The following is a 12,423-nucleotide window of genomic DNA, read 5'->3' as shown; positions in this document are numbered from 1 at the left end:
CTTAGAACATAAGATTCCTCTGGCATTACAAGTCTATTTCAGCTCCTAAATTAAAACTCATCTGGAAAGGACCGTTTTACCCTGTTTATATAACATTGTCACATAAAGAGTGTTAAAAAAAATATTTCACTAAAAATAGCTTGCGTAAGTTAGGGATTAGAGTAGTTTCTGCTGCTATAATTGTTCCTTTGTAGTTTTTTCCATGATGTTTTTGCAGTGTTTTTGACTGTGTTTATTAAAGTCAGCACATCAAAAAGGATCAAAGAGAAAGTGAGTGAGAACCAAAGAAACCCCAAGTGTGTTGTCTCATTGGGGAGTTATGCAGATTTGCATAAACAAGTGCAAATTGTTGAGGTTTTAATGAAAATTTTCTACAATTATTTTATCTTAAGTCATTCTATACAATAACATCTGTACAGCAGATGGCTATACTGTACCCAGGCAATGCTCCCTTTTCTTTCTCTGTTTAATAGTACATCTGAGATGACTGCTTTTGTCACTGTGCTCAATTTGGTTCAGCAAATAATGTGAAAAGTGCAGCTGCTGCAGATGGTCACAATAGTTATATAAACTGTAAAATCAAAGACACAGTTAAGTATTTCTGTATTAGATTCAAACTATAAAACTCTGACATTAACTCTGTTGAGCTCAAAGATACACTATAAAAAAAGTTCAGTTCAGTGCAGAACGATGTCGCTTGCAGAATACGAAAAGAAATAGAACTACTGGTAAAAGGGGATATTTTTTTTTTTTTTTTTTTTTTTTTTTTTTTTTTTTTTTTTTTTTTTTTTTGTGAGGGATACTTTTTACCACTCATCAAAAATAGGCCTTGAACACAGATTTGAGTATATTTCATCCAGGTTGCAAAGCATGAATTTTAAAGATATTCAATATAATGAAATTAATGTTTAAAGCTTAAATTATATTTGACTTAAAAAGTTTTGCTTAGCTAAAAAATCAATTTTTGACAAATATGTAATAGTCTCTCAATTATAATTTCTCAGAAATCATCCATCAGCAATAACTAGAACTTACCCCAATTTTATTTAATTGTAATTAATTATTTGGCTTTGTTATCTTCTTAAACTGTTGAGCATGCCACTACATTGAGGAGAATGTAGGGAAAACAGATTCGGTGTTAGTTATGTTCTCATAATAAAATTGTTCCTGTTAAATAGCTAACTTCAATTTGATTTGATTTATTGACACAAGTAACTACTTTAGAACGTTTGTCGACATTACACATTAGACTTGTATAAAGTATATCTTTGTAGGAGCTATAGTTTCTAATTCTGTGTTTAACTACACTGAAGTCCATGATTGTAAAAGGGATAGGGGTAGGTAGTTTTTCTGGTATGAGGGGGAAAAACAAGTTACAAAAGCAGAGTGAGGCTACTATCTTGTAGAGCTAAGTGAGAGGATTTTAACTACATTTTAGAGATGTTTACTGAGGACAAACACCATTAAAACTGGGTAAAATGAGTAGAAAATGAATAAAACAAGAAATGAGGATGAAAACAGAAAAGGACCTAGAATTGAGTATAGCCCATTTAAATTCTTTTCCTCTGTCTGAATGCTAACCTTTCCCTACTATGATTAAGGTACAACTGGAAAGGCGTGGGAACGGGCCCAACCTTGTCTGGCTTGCAATTTATTTGTGGATAAATCAGGCATTGTAGCCGCCAGTGTTTCATAGTCGTTCATGTCCCATGGACCTTACATTTTTCATTTCTAACTTTTAAGACAATAAAAAAAAATACAGTGCTTTTAGCTGGCTTGGTCACAAATATTTCTGGTGAGAAAGAAATAAATCATCTACTTTTTGGCCTAAAATTTGTACTTCTCCACCATAAAACTTTCCCTTTATCTCTTAAACTACTGTGCCCAAAATGGCTATGTGGAACTAAGTTCCAGTGAGTCTCCAGCTGCCACTTAACTACTTCTTAGGAAGCAACTAAGTTGCATATAGTTTCAGGATTTACTTTATCCCCTTTAACCCCAATTCTTTCCTGCAAATTAAAGTGGAAAGAAATGTTTCCCTTTTGCTACTTTTACTTTCAAAGTAAAATTTCTGGCACTGTGCCCTGAACTCCCACAGTAGCTAGCAGGTTCTGTGATTGAAAAGTGTTACTTCCTACCTGTACCTTGTCTTTCCTCTTCCCCTCCTCCCACTCCTTCTGCCTACACTTTTTGATTCAGTGTGAAAGAGCACATAGCACTTCAGTCATGGTAGCAAAAGAAGAAAACGTAGATGTCACTGCCCGTTAATTCCTCAGCTCTCCACCCATCAACGACATCCAGTTTGCAGAGTGCGTGCCACTCTTTGCTAGGTGAGGCACTGAAGCACAGCCTTTTCTCTGCCAGGTATTGCTGGCACCATCAATGGTATTGTCCTTGCAAAGTTGAGCCTTGGCGTCTATTACTACGCTTTGTGCAGCACACCTGCCACCAGAACAATTCTTCTCTTTTTAAATAAAGTGTGACCAGTGACCTAACACAGTCCATCAGAATCACCTGTAGAGCTTTTGGAATAGGTTTCTGGGCTCCATGCCCAGGGTTTTTGATTCAGTAGGTCGGGGGTAGGGTCTGAACACCGGCATTTCTAACAGGTTCCCAGGTGATGCTGATTCTGTTGGTTCTGAGACCACACTTTGGGAACCACTGCTCTAAGGGTTAACAAAACCTGATACTCCACTGTTCCATTACCACTATTCAAGGTAAAAAGAAATTTAGAAATGGATGGCTTTGGTTTTGTAGGCCTTTGTAGGAATATGCCTGAAGAGACGGATACAACTTTAATTCAGGGTGTTAAAATATTTAGGTTCGAAGGATTTGTTATAAAATTATCTGTTAAAATAAGGTCACAGACCAGAAATGTCTCTATTTGTAGTGGTCCTTCAAACTTTTAACCTCTATGACTCTTCAAAATTATGCACTTTCAGATGTTAACAAATCATATTATCATTCCCCTCTCCCCCTTTCTGTGACTTACCAGGTACTTTTTGTGCCGCTTTGACATTAAGGCTTCCACTGAGGGTTGATAAAGATGCTAACAGGCATGGTTTATTAGGATGGGGAACAGTTTCCATGGAGATCACAATCTGAGTGGTATGGACAGTGATTTTTTGAAAGCAAGAAATAGTTCTCCACAGGTTTTCTTGAAATGGAATCTTTTGTGCTCCAACACCATGAAATTTAGGTTTAGACAACTTTCCACGGTAACACTTGGAGGCTGGAAACTCATCCTTATTCAACATGGTGTCCAATGGGGCTGAGGTCTCTTTGCTGTGTACACTTCTTATCTTCTTTAAAAAATGGTTTATCTGATCCAGCTTGGTAAAACTCAGGTTGGCTTTCAAAGGCTTTGATATATCCAAGTTGATATCTGCTACAGAATTAAAAAAGATAAGAAAATTGTTGAAGTTCTGTCATTGAATATAAGCCCTTCCTTCCCCGGCAAGCTCCTATTTAAGTTTCCCTGCACTTGCACAGCAGACTCATTAGGATGCCAGATGTTATCATTTTTTTACTCATCACTTAACTATTCTTTCCATGTAGTTACTCAAAGGAACACTTTCCCGGGACTACTTACATGCCTACCTTCCTGTTTCAGTCCATGTGACTGTTCCTGATAGACTGAAGGCCACCCATGGACATCTACTTCTGCCCTCTCACTCTGAGGCAAAATTAAGCAGCTATTTCAGTTTGTTACTGGAACTGGTGTTCTTTCTTCCAAGGTAAAAGGACACCTCCTAGTAACTGGCACAATGCTTGACACAAATATCAGTATTAAAAAATATCTGTCCAGGGGCGCCTGAGAAGCTCAGTAGGTTAAGTGTCCAACTTCAGCTCATTTCATGATCTCATGGTTTGTGAGTTGGAGCCCCGCATCAGGCTCTGTACTGACAGCTCAAAGCCCGGAGCCTGTTTTGGATTCTGTCTCCCTCTCTCCCCTCCCCTCCTCCCCCGTCTCTCTCTGTCTCTCTCAAAAAATAAACATTAAAAAAAAACCACAACTAACTGAAGTAGCCTTTCCTTCTCTGATTGATTATATGCAGAAAAAGTTTGTTTCCCCTTTGTGACCTGCTGCAAACCAGAAGAGTCCCTTTACATCTTTCCCTACATTCTGCATTCTAAAAAATTTAAACACCCCATCGAATGAAGCAAGTGTAGACTGAGATCTCCTAAAACCTACAGTCCATTTAATATGTACCATACACCAGATGTTGTCCTTATTTGCTGCTTAGTTACCTCATATTAAAACTAACTAGCTTTAATTTTCTGGTTTTGCTTTCTTCTTACTTCTGTTTTCGTTATCAGTCGAGACATAAGACTATAAGCACCGTGAAGGCAGAACACATCATACATCATTATACATAGTGCCTGGCACGCTGTGTCTTGCCTATGTGTGAGCTTGACTTAACCTAACAAGTGTTCTTTTCACTGGAGACTGGGGATGTAATATAAGATACAAACCCAGATGAAGCTACTGGCAAGATCGTTAAGCAGATCAAGTTAATTTCTATACTTTTCTTCATAAGGAGGACCTCTTCTCACCTTCCTCAGCTTACAGTTTTCTCCTGGCCACCCAGGTTCCCTCAGGGTGCCATCCTTTTTAAGTGTGCCTTCCCATGTGTTTCTTTTAATCAGGCCCAGCAAAACTCTGAGAGTCCTGCTTCTAACTAGTTGTCCACTGGAAAGGATCAGATATCTAACTCGCCCTTTGCAATACTAAAATGTCCCCTGCTCCCCTATTTTTTTTAAACAGAAATAACACCCTAACTTAAATGAATCATTTTTTCACCTCCTATTGACATGTTAACTCACACACCATACAGTTTACCTAGAGTGTACAATTCAATGGTTTCTTAGTAAACTCACAGGAGTGTGCAATTATTGCCTGTCTACTTCCAGAACATTATCATCACGACACACAAAATAATCCCAGCCCATTTAGCAGTCCCTCTCACCCATCCCCCACCTCCAGCTTCTGGCAACCACTAATCTAACTTCTGTCGCCACAGATTTGCCTATTCTGGACATTTCACATAAACGGAATTATATAATGTCTTGCCTTGTGGGCCTGGTTTCTGTCAGTCAGCATAGCAAAAGGTTTTAAGGTTCGTTAATGTTGAAATATGTATCATTAGTACTTTATTCCTTTTTGTAACTGAATAATACTCCATCATATGGATAGACCCCATTTTGTTCATCCACTATCAGTTAATGGACATTTGAGTTGTTTCTACTTTTTGGCTATTATAAATAATGCTGCTGTGAACATTCACATACAAATTTTTATGTGATCATATTTTCAATTCTCTTAGGTATCTACCTAGGAGTGGGATTTCTGGGTTCTATTTGGTTACAGTCATCTTAGTGGGTATACAGTGGTAGCCCATTGTGATTCTGATTTGTATTTCCCTAACACTGAATGATATTGAGCACTTTTTCATATGTTTATTGGCCATTTGTATATATTCTTGGAGAAATGTTTATTCACTTGTTTTGTCATTTCAAAATTGAGTTGTCTTTTTATTATTGAATTATACGAGTTCTTTGTATATTCTGGATACAAGTCCCTATCAAACAGAGGATTTGCAAATATTTTCTCCCATTCTGTGGATTTTTTCAGTTTTTTTTATGCTATCATCTGTAGCACAGAAGACTTTAATTTTTGTGAATTTCAATTTATTATTTTGATTATGCTTTCAGGGTCCTATCAAGAAACCATTGCTAACCCAATGTCATGAAGACTGACACTTACGTTTTATTTTACAAGTTTTTTAGCTTTACCTCTTACATTTAGGCCTGTGATTGTCCTTGCATTAACTTTTGAGTACTGTGTGAGGTAGGGGTTCAACTTCTTCCTTCTACTTGGGAGTTTCCGGTTATACCAGCACCACTTGTTGAAAGGCATTATTTTAGATTTGTAGGTTTGGGGGTACTGAAAGAAGCTGGTGGGTAAATACTTTAGGAAAACTGGATGGTTCGAATGACCCATACATTTATTTGCTCTGCCTACCCTTTACATGGGCTTCCAAATTCCATGGCCTCACAGAAAATAATACTACCTTTTGCCACAATGAAAAAAAGAGGACAATCTTAATAGATGAAAGCACCAACAGGAAACCAAAACAAAGCTATAGCAGAAAGAAGACTCAAATGTTGGGGCCAGAAGCTATCTGCTTTTGTCTGGATTCGTAATATGCATACCTAAGCGAAGGGTCTGAAGTGTTCTTTCTGCAGCTCTAGACACAATTTAGTGATCCATTCAGGAAGTTGCCCAATATCCACCTAAACCAACTGCAAAGCCTAAGGGATCTATTTTCCCTGTCTGTAGACTGTCAAGTCACTGGTGGAATGCTATGTATGAGTTGCTGACTACTACCTTGATATGGGTCCTACTGTGGTCCCAGTGACTGTTTACATCTGTGGTTATTACCTTATCTTTTGGGACTTAGTCCTTGAGTCACTTCCTCCAGGAAATCCTTCCTGACCCCTGTGGCCAAGTAAGATGCTGCTCATGCAATGCTTCCAGAATACCCTGTGCATCGTGACTCATCAGGCACCTCTTTATATTATTTTTATAGTTACCTTCTTATGTATCTGTCACAGTCCAGTGAACTGTGAGCTCCTGGAGAGTAAGGGCTGTCCTACATCTTAATATTCTGAGTGTCTAAACTACTGTCCAGTCCACAGTGAGTACTAAATGTGTATTTAATGATATAATGAAGGAAAAAATGAATGAATCTTTCCTTTCTACTGAACTCCCATAGTCTCATCCTTTTATCCAAAACAATCCATTAACTCCTCTTGGGTGTGCTATATTCTTTGTTGCAGTTAATGGCTCTATAATCTACCAAGTGGCTCAAATCAGAAATCGGACTTTTTGACTCATTTCATGTCCTCTTTTCCTGGTCCAAATCTACTCAATGATTAAGTTCAACTTCCAAAATATTGCTTGATACCAATCTCCTTCTCTCCAGCATTCCAGCCACTCCCCATTTTTTTTTCCCTCCATGGTTTTGATATTGTTCAGCTATTATAAAGCTGCCTAAATGATCTGTCTAGACAATTCCTGTTAATCCAGTCTCCAGAGTAATTTCCAAATGATTTGTTTCAAATGTGATCCTGATTGGCTCACTCCTGTTTAAAACTTTAAGGGTTCTTCTTTACCTATGGTACAAAAGACCACGCTCCTTAGAATGGGAAAAAAAAAAAATCCCTGCCTTTCTTTATCTGCAGCCATTCTCCCCCTTGCACATTAAGGTTCCAGAAATATCACAGAGTTTATAAAGCCCACTTCCTCCAGCTCCTGCTATGTTATATCACTAGGCCTTTGCTCAGATTGGTCCTTTGTCTACTGTACTCTTTCTCTGCCTAATGCCTAATCTTCAGGATAGCGCTCAGCATTTTCTGCAAAAAGTTGATCCACAAACCTGGCCTTGCACAAGTATCTTTTTATGAGATTATATCTTCCACCAATGAAGAAGTTCCTCGAGTGCCTACTTTTCATCATTAATATATAGCACTGGGCCTTCCACTCAGCACAAAGTATGTTTGGTCTAATCATGCTGGAGCACTGCCAAACATTCTAATCTGGTTCTGTGGTAGGCAGAATTCTAAAGATGACTCCCCTGCCCAAGATGTCTCTCCCTGGGTTATTAAATCAAATGCTACTTTAGGTACGGTTGTGCTGTGAAGGGATTTTATACATGTGATAAAAAGACTAGCTCAGTTGAATTTAAAACACAGAAATTATCTGGTAGGCCTAGATATATAAACCCTTTAATATATAAACCCTATATATGAAGGAGGCAGAAAGGGAAGTCAGAGAGATTTGAAGCATGAGAAGGGCTCTATTATATGTCATTGCTGCTTTGAGGATGATGGGGGTCAGGTGAAAAGGAATGAGCGGCCCTAGAACTGAGGGAAACCCTGGCCGACAGCTAACAAGTAATTAGGTACCTCAATCCTACAACCACAAGGAACCGGATTATGTGAACAACTAGAATGAGTTTCTTCTCTGGAGCTCCCAGATTAAAGCCCAGTCCAACTGACATCTTGATTTTAGCCCTGTGACATTCTAAGCAGAGAATCCAGCAGAACACACATGGACTTCTGACCTACAGTATTATGAGATAATAAATTTATGTTGCTGCATGCCACCACATTTGTAGTTAATTTATTATCCATTAACAGAGAAGTAACACAAATTCCACATGTATATTTAGTTACACAACATTTCCAGTTTCTAATGGGAGTATAAATTAAGTTTCAAGGCCTAGGAATGTTTGCCTCGGCTTCTTTTTTATCTTTTCTCTCAAAGCAAAAATATCTAATATACCTTGTTCTTCATTAGTTGCCAGTTCCCTTTCTTTAAAAATTATTTAAGGATTCCAGGAAAGATAGAATCCTGTCCCTCTCACTCTAAGCAGATCCAGAAGCTGGAGAGAATGCAGTTATAAAACTTACATAGAGTAGCAATTTGAGGATGCTGTAGAGTAAATGCTAACAGGAAGACTGGAAAAGATGACTAGATTGGAAAATACCATCAAAATAGAAATGAGTTTGTAATTTTCCTTCCTGTATCCCCCAGCCTGGACTCAAGGTAGTCCAAAGTGAGCGTGAGGTGTGGAAAGAGGGAATACTAGGAGAAATCCTCTGTTTCTGGCTTTAGGAAGTGAGAAGAGAATTCTTAGTGCTCGCAAGAGGGTCTATGAAAATCCTTCTTTTCATCTTCGTTTTCTTCATTTTCTTGTGTCACAGAAAACAGAAGAGGAGAGAACACTACTCAATTCATTTTTATGAAACCATCATTATTGATACTAAAACCAGACAAAGACAGTAAAACTAACCTTAAGAACAGAGACATAAAAATTCTCAAAAAAAAAAATTAGGAATCACATCCAGCAATACATAAAACTAATAACATACCATGACCAAGAGGGTTTATGCTAAGAGTACATGGTTGGCTCAATATTAGAAAATCAAAGTAATGATGTTGGGCAACTGGATGGCTCAGTCGGTTGAGCAGCCAACTTTGGTTCAGGCCATGGTCTCGCAGTTCATGAGTCTGAACCCCACATCAGGCTGCACTGACAGCACAGAGGCTGCTTGGATCCTCTGTCTCCCTCTCTCTCTCTCAAAAAATAAATAACCATTAAAAAACCCCACAACAAAGTAGTGATGTTAACAGTTAAAAGCAAACAAGCAAAAAGATGATACGGAAAATGTTTTGAAAAATTCAATATCCATTTATAAGAACTCTTAAGAAACTATCAGTAGAGGGGAACTTCCTTAATCTGATAAAGTTCATAGGTGAAAACCTACACCTAACATCATATTTAGTCATGAAGGGTCAAATGCTTTTACCCTAAGATCAGAAACAAGGCAAGGATATCCATTTTTACTACTTATACTCAACATAATATTAAACATCCTACCCAAGAGCAATAAGGCAAGAAAGAGAAATAAAAATAAAGATTGGAAGGGAAAAAATGTCTCCACAGATGACATGATTGTTCACGTAGAAAACTCCATGGAATATATAGAAAAAATTCCTAGAATTTATAAGTGAATTTGGCAAGATTTTAGAATACAAGATTACCACATAAAAACCAATTCAGTTTCTACAAACTAGCTATGTGAGGTTGGAATAAATTTTTTAAAAAAAATTACATTTATGATAGTTCTAAATAAAATAAGTACTTTAGTATGAATCTAATAAAATACATACAGTATCTATATGCTGAACACTACAAAATGCTAATGAAATACCAAGAAAGATTTAAGTAAAGATGTCAATCTTCTCTCAACTGATTTATAGATTTGAAACAATTCCAATCAAAGTCTCATTAGTACTTATTCAGATGCAGAAAAGCTGATTATAAAATTTATACAGGAGAGCAAAGTAACTAGAATACCAAAAACACTTTTGAAAAAGAAGAGTAATATTGGAGGACTTACAACATTTTAAGACTTAGCATGAAGCCACTTTGATCAAGACAGTATAGTCTTGGAGAAGGGATATACACATATATCAGTGGAAGAAAACAAAAATAGAGTCCAAAAAAATGTCAAACGATTTTTGGAAAAGGTGCAAAGGCAATTCAACGAAATAGAATAGTTTTATTAAAAAACGGTGCTGGACATCCACATGCGGGGGCGGGGGGGAGGGGGGAAGGGCCTGAACCCAATTTTATACCATATACAAAATTAACTCAAAATGGATCACACGTCATGGATCTAAATACAAAATATAAAATTAAATCAAGTTTTTAGATGAAAACATAGGAGAAAAATCTTCCCAGTCCTGGAGTTAGGCAAGGTTCTTATATATAGTACCAAAAAAATTATATTCGTTAAAAAAATTATAAATTGCACTTCACTGCTAAAAACTTTTGCTCTGTAAAAAGTTTTTATTAAGAGACTAAAAAGAACAAGCTATGTACTGGGAGAAAGTTGCTTATCTGACAATAGATTTATATCCAGAATATAATAAAGAACTTTCAAAATTCAATAATAAGGAACAAACAGCCTAATTTTACAATTGGCACAAGGTCTGAATAGACACTTCACCAAAGACGTTGCATGAATGGCAGATAAGCACATACAAAGATGTCCAACATCATTAGTCATTAGAAAAGTATAAATTGGGGCGCCTGGGTAGCTCAGTCGGTTAAGCGGCCGACTTCAGCTCAGGTCACGATCTCGCGGTCCGTGAGTTCGAGCCCCGTGTCGGGCTCTGGGCTGATGGCTCAGAGCCTGGAGCCTGCTTCCGATTCTGTGTCTCCCTCTCTCTCTGCCCCTCCCCTGTTCATGCTCTGTCTCTCTCTGTCTCAAAAATAAATAAAAAACGTTAAAAAAATTAAAAAAAAAGAAAAGTATAAATTAATTTTAGAATGACTAAAATAAAAAAAAATACTGACAATATAGAGTGCTGTAGAGAAGCTGGAGCTAGTGGAATTCTCCTGCATTGCTGGTGGGAGTGCCAAAGGACACATCCACTCCGGAAAACATTTTAGCAGTTTCATATAAAATTTATATGACCTAGCAATCTCACACATAGGTATTTATCATAAAGGAATGAAAACTTATGTTCACACAACTTACACACAAATGTTTAAAGTAGTTCTATTCATAATCACCAAAATTGGAAACAACTTAGATGTGATTCAATGGATGAATTATTAAACTATAGGACCCCCACATAATGGAATGCTACTCAGCAATAAAAAGGAATATGCTATTGTTACATGCAACATCTTGGTTGAGCCTCAAGTGAAAGTGAAAGAAGCCAGTCTGAAAAGGCTACATGCTACAGGATTCGATTTGTAGGACATTCTCAAAAAGGCAAAACAAACAAACAAAACCCCTTAAAGTGATGGAGGGCAGTAGTTATCACAGATTAGGGTTTGGGGGAGGGTGTGATTATGAAGAAATGCCATGAAAGGTGTTGTTGTGGATGATGGAACTGTTCTATACCCTGACTGTGGTAGCAGTTACGCAAATGTGTGTATGTATTCAAATTCACAGAACTGTACACCAAAAAGGACAGTTTTATTGCGTATTAATTTAAAAAATAAAACACAATGTTATTTCAATGCCTTTGTCATGTGCATGATAGAATATTTTTTTTCCACTCCATTGCATTATTTTTTAGTCTCACGTGTATTTCTCAAAATGCCAAATGGCTTGAGTATGTCCATGGCTCTTACATGTAGCAGAAACCTACTTTAGGCCTAAGCGTTAACCAAACGTGTACTAGGTTAGCTTTTAGGTTTGCTTTCCTAAACCTCTCCATGACCCCTCCAATCAGGTAGTAGGTAGAACGCTCTCATACCTTTAATGGTAAGATTACAGGTGGCCCTTCTACAGAAAGTGAAAAAGATGGAATACAACTTCTAAATGTTAGGGAAGATGCAGGACAGTTCCTGATTTTACTAATACCAAATGTGGCACATGAAAATTAGGCGTTTTAACAGCTAGACTAGAGTCAGTTAAGCCAGCAAAACTCAAAAGCACAGGTCACTTTGGTGCTACCTAAAGCAGTTTCATTCACAAGAGTGAATATATTCTTTCATAGGACTCGGCTTATATTATAAAACATATTTTAAAAGGTTTATTTTTGTCAGTAAACTTCAAATGCTGGTAATTCAGATAAAGAAATGTGTACTAAAATCTAATCAAATTGGTGAATTTCAAGTATGAATCTATTTGACGCACATAATTGACCTTATTTTACCAAATATAACTTCTTCTTTGAATAGCCTGAAATCAGAAAGATCCATTTCCAAAAGCAACATGGAGGACAGCCCATAATATTTATTCAATACAAGTCTAATAGCTTGAAATGAAGATGGAAAATACATAATGATTTACAGTTTCTTGTCTTATCTTTAAAAGTCATGAATCTCT

The 12,423-nt window shown here is 37.1% G+C and overlaps 1 protein-coding gene across 6 annotated transcripts in view; it reads right to left on the bottom strand.

Moving 5' to 3' along the window:
- VPS13B (vacuolar protein sorting 13 homolog B) overlaps positions 1 to 12,423 on the bottom strand; it is an 805,543-nt gene that overhangs the window by 161,983 nt on the left and 631,137 nt on the right. For 5 of the 6 annotated variants that reach the window (XM_058699592.1, XM_058699588.1, XM_058699590.1 and 2 more), the window contains one exon: positions 2,993 to 3,388. In XM_058699592.1, coding sequence (XP_058555575.1) covers positions 2,993 to 3,388 — 396 coding nt within the window. The remainder of the gene's footprint in view (positions 1 to 2,992; positions 3,389 to 12,423) is intronic. The other variant, XM_058699591.1, reaches the window with a different exon arrangement.

The sequence above is a fragment of the Neofelis nebulosa genome, chromosome 14, assembly GCF_028018385.1.
Source record: "Neofelis nebulosa isolate mNeoNeb1 chromosome 14, mNeoNeb1.pri, whole genome shotgun sequence".
In the NCBI taxonomy this organism is placed as follows: Eukaryota; Metazoa; Chordata; class Mammalia; order Carnivora; family Felidae; genus Neofelis; species Neofelis nebulosa.
The sequence above is the reverse complement of the archived record's forward strand: the minus strand, read 5'-3'. Positions and strand labels throughout refer to the sequence as shown.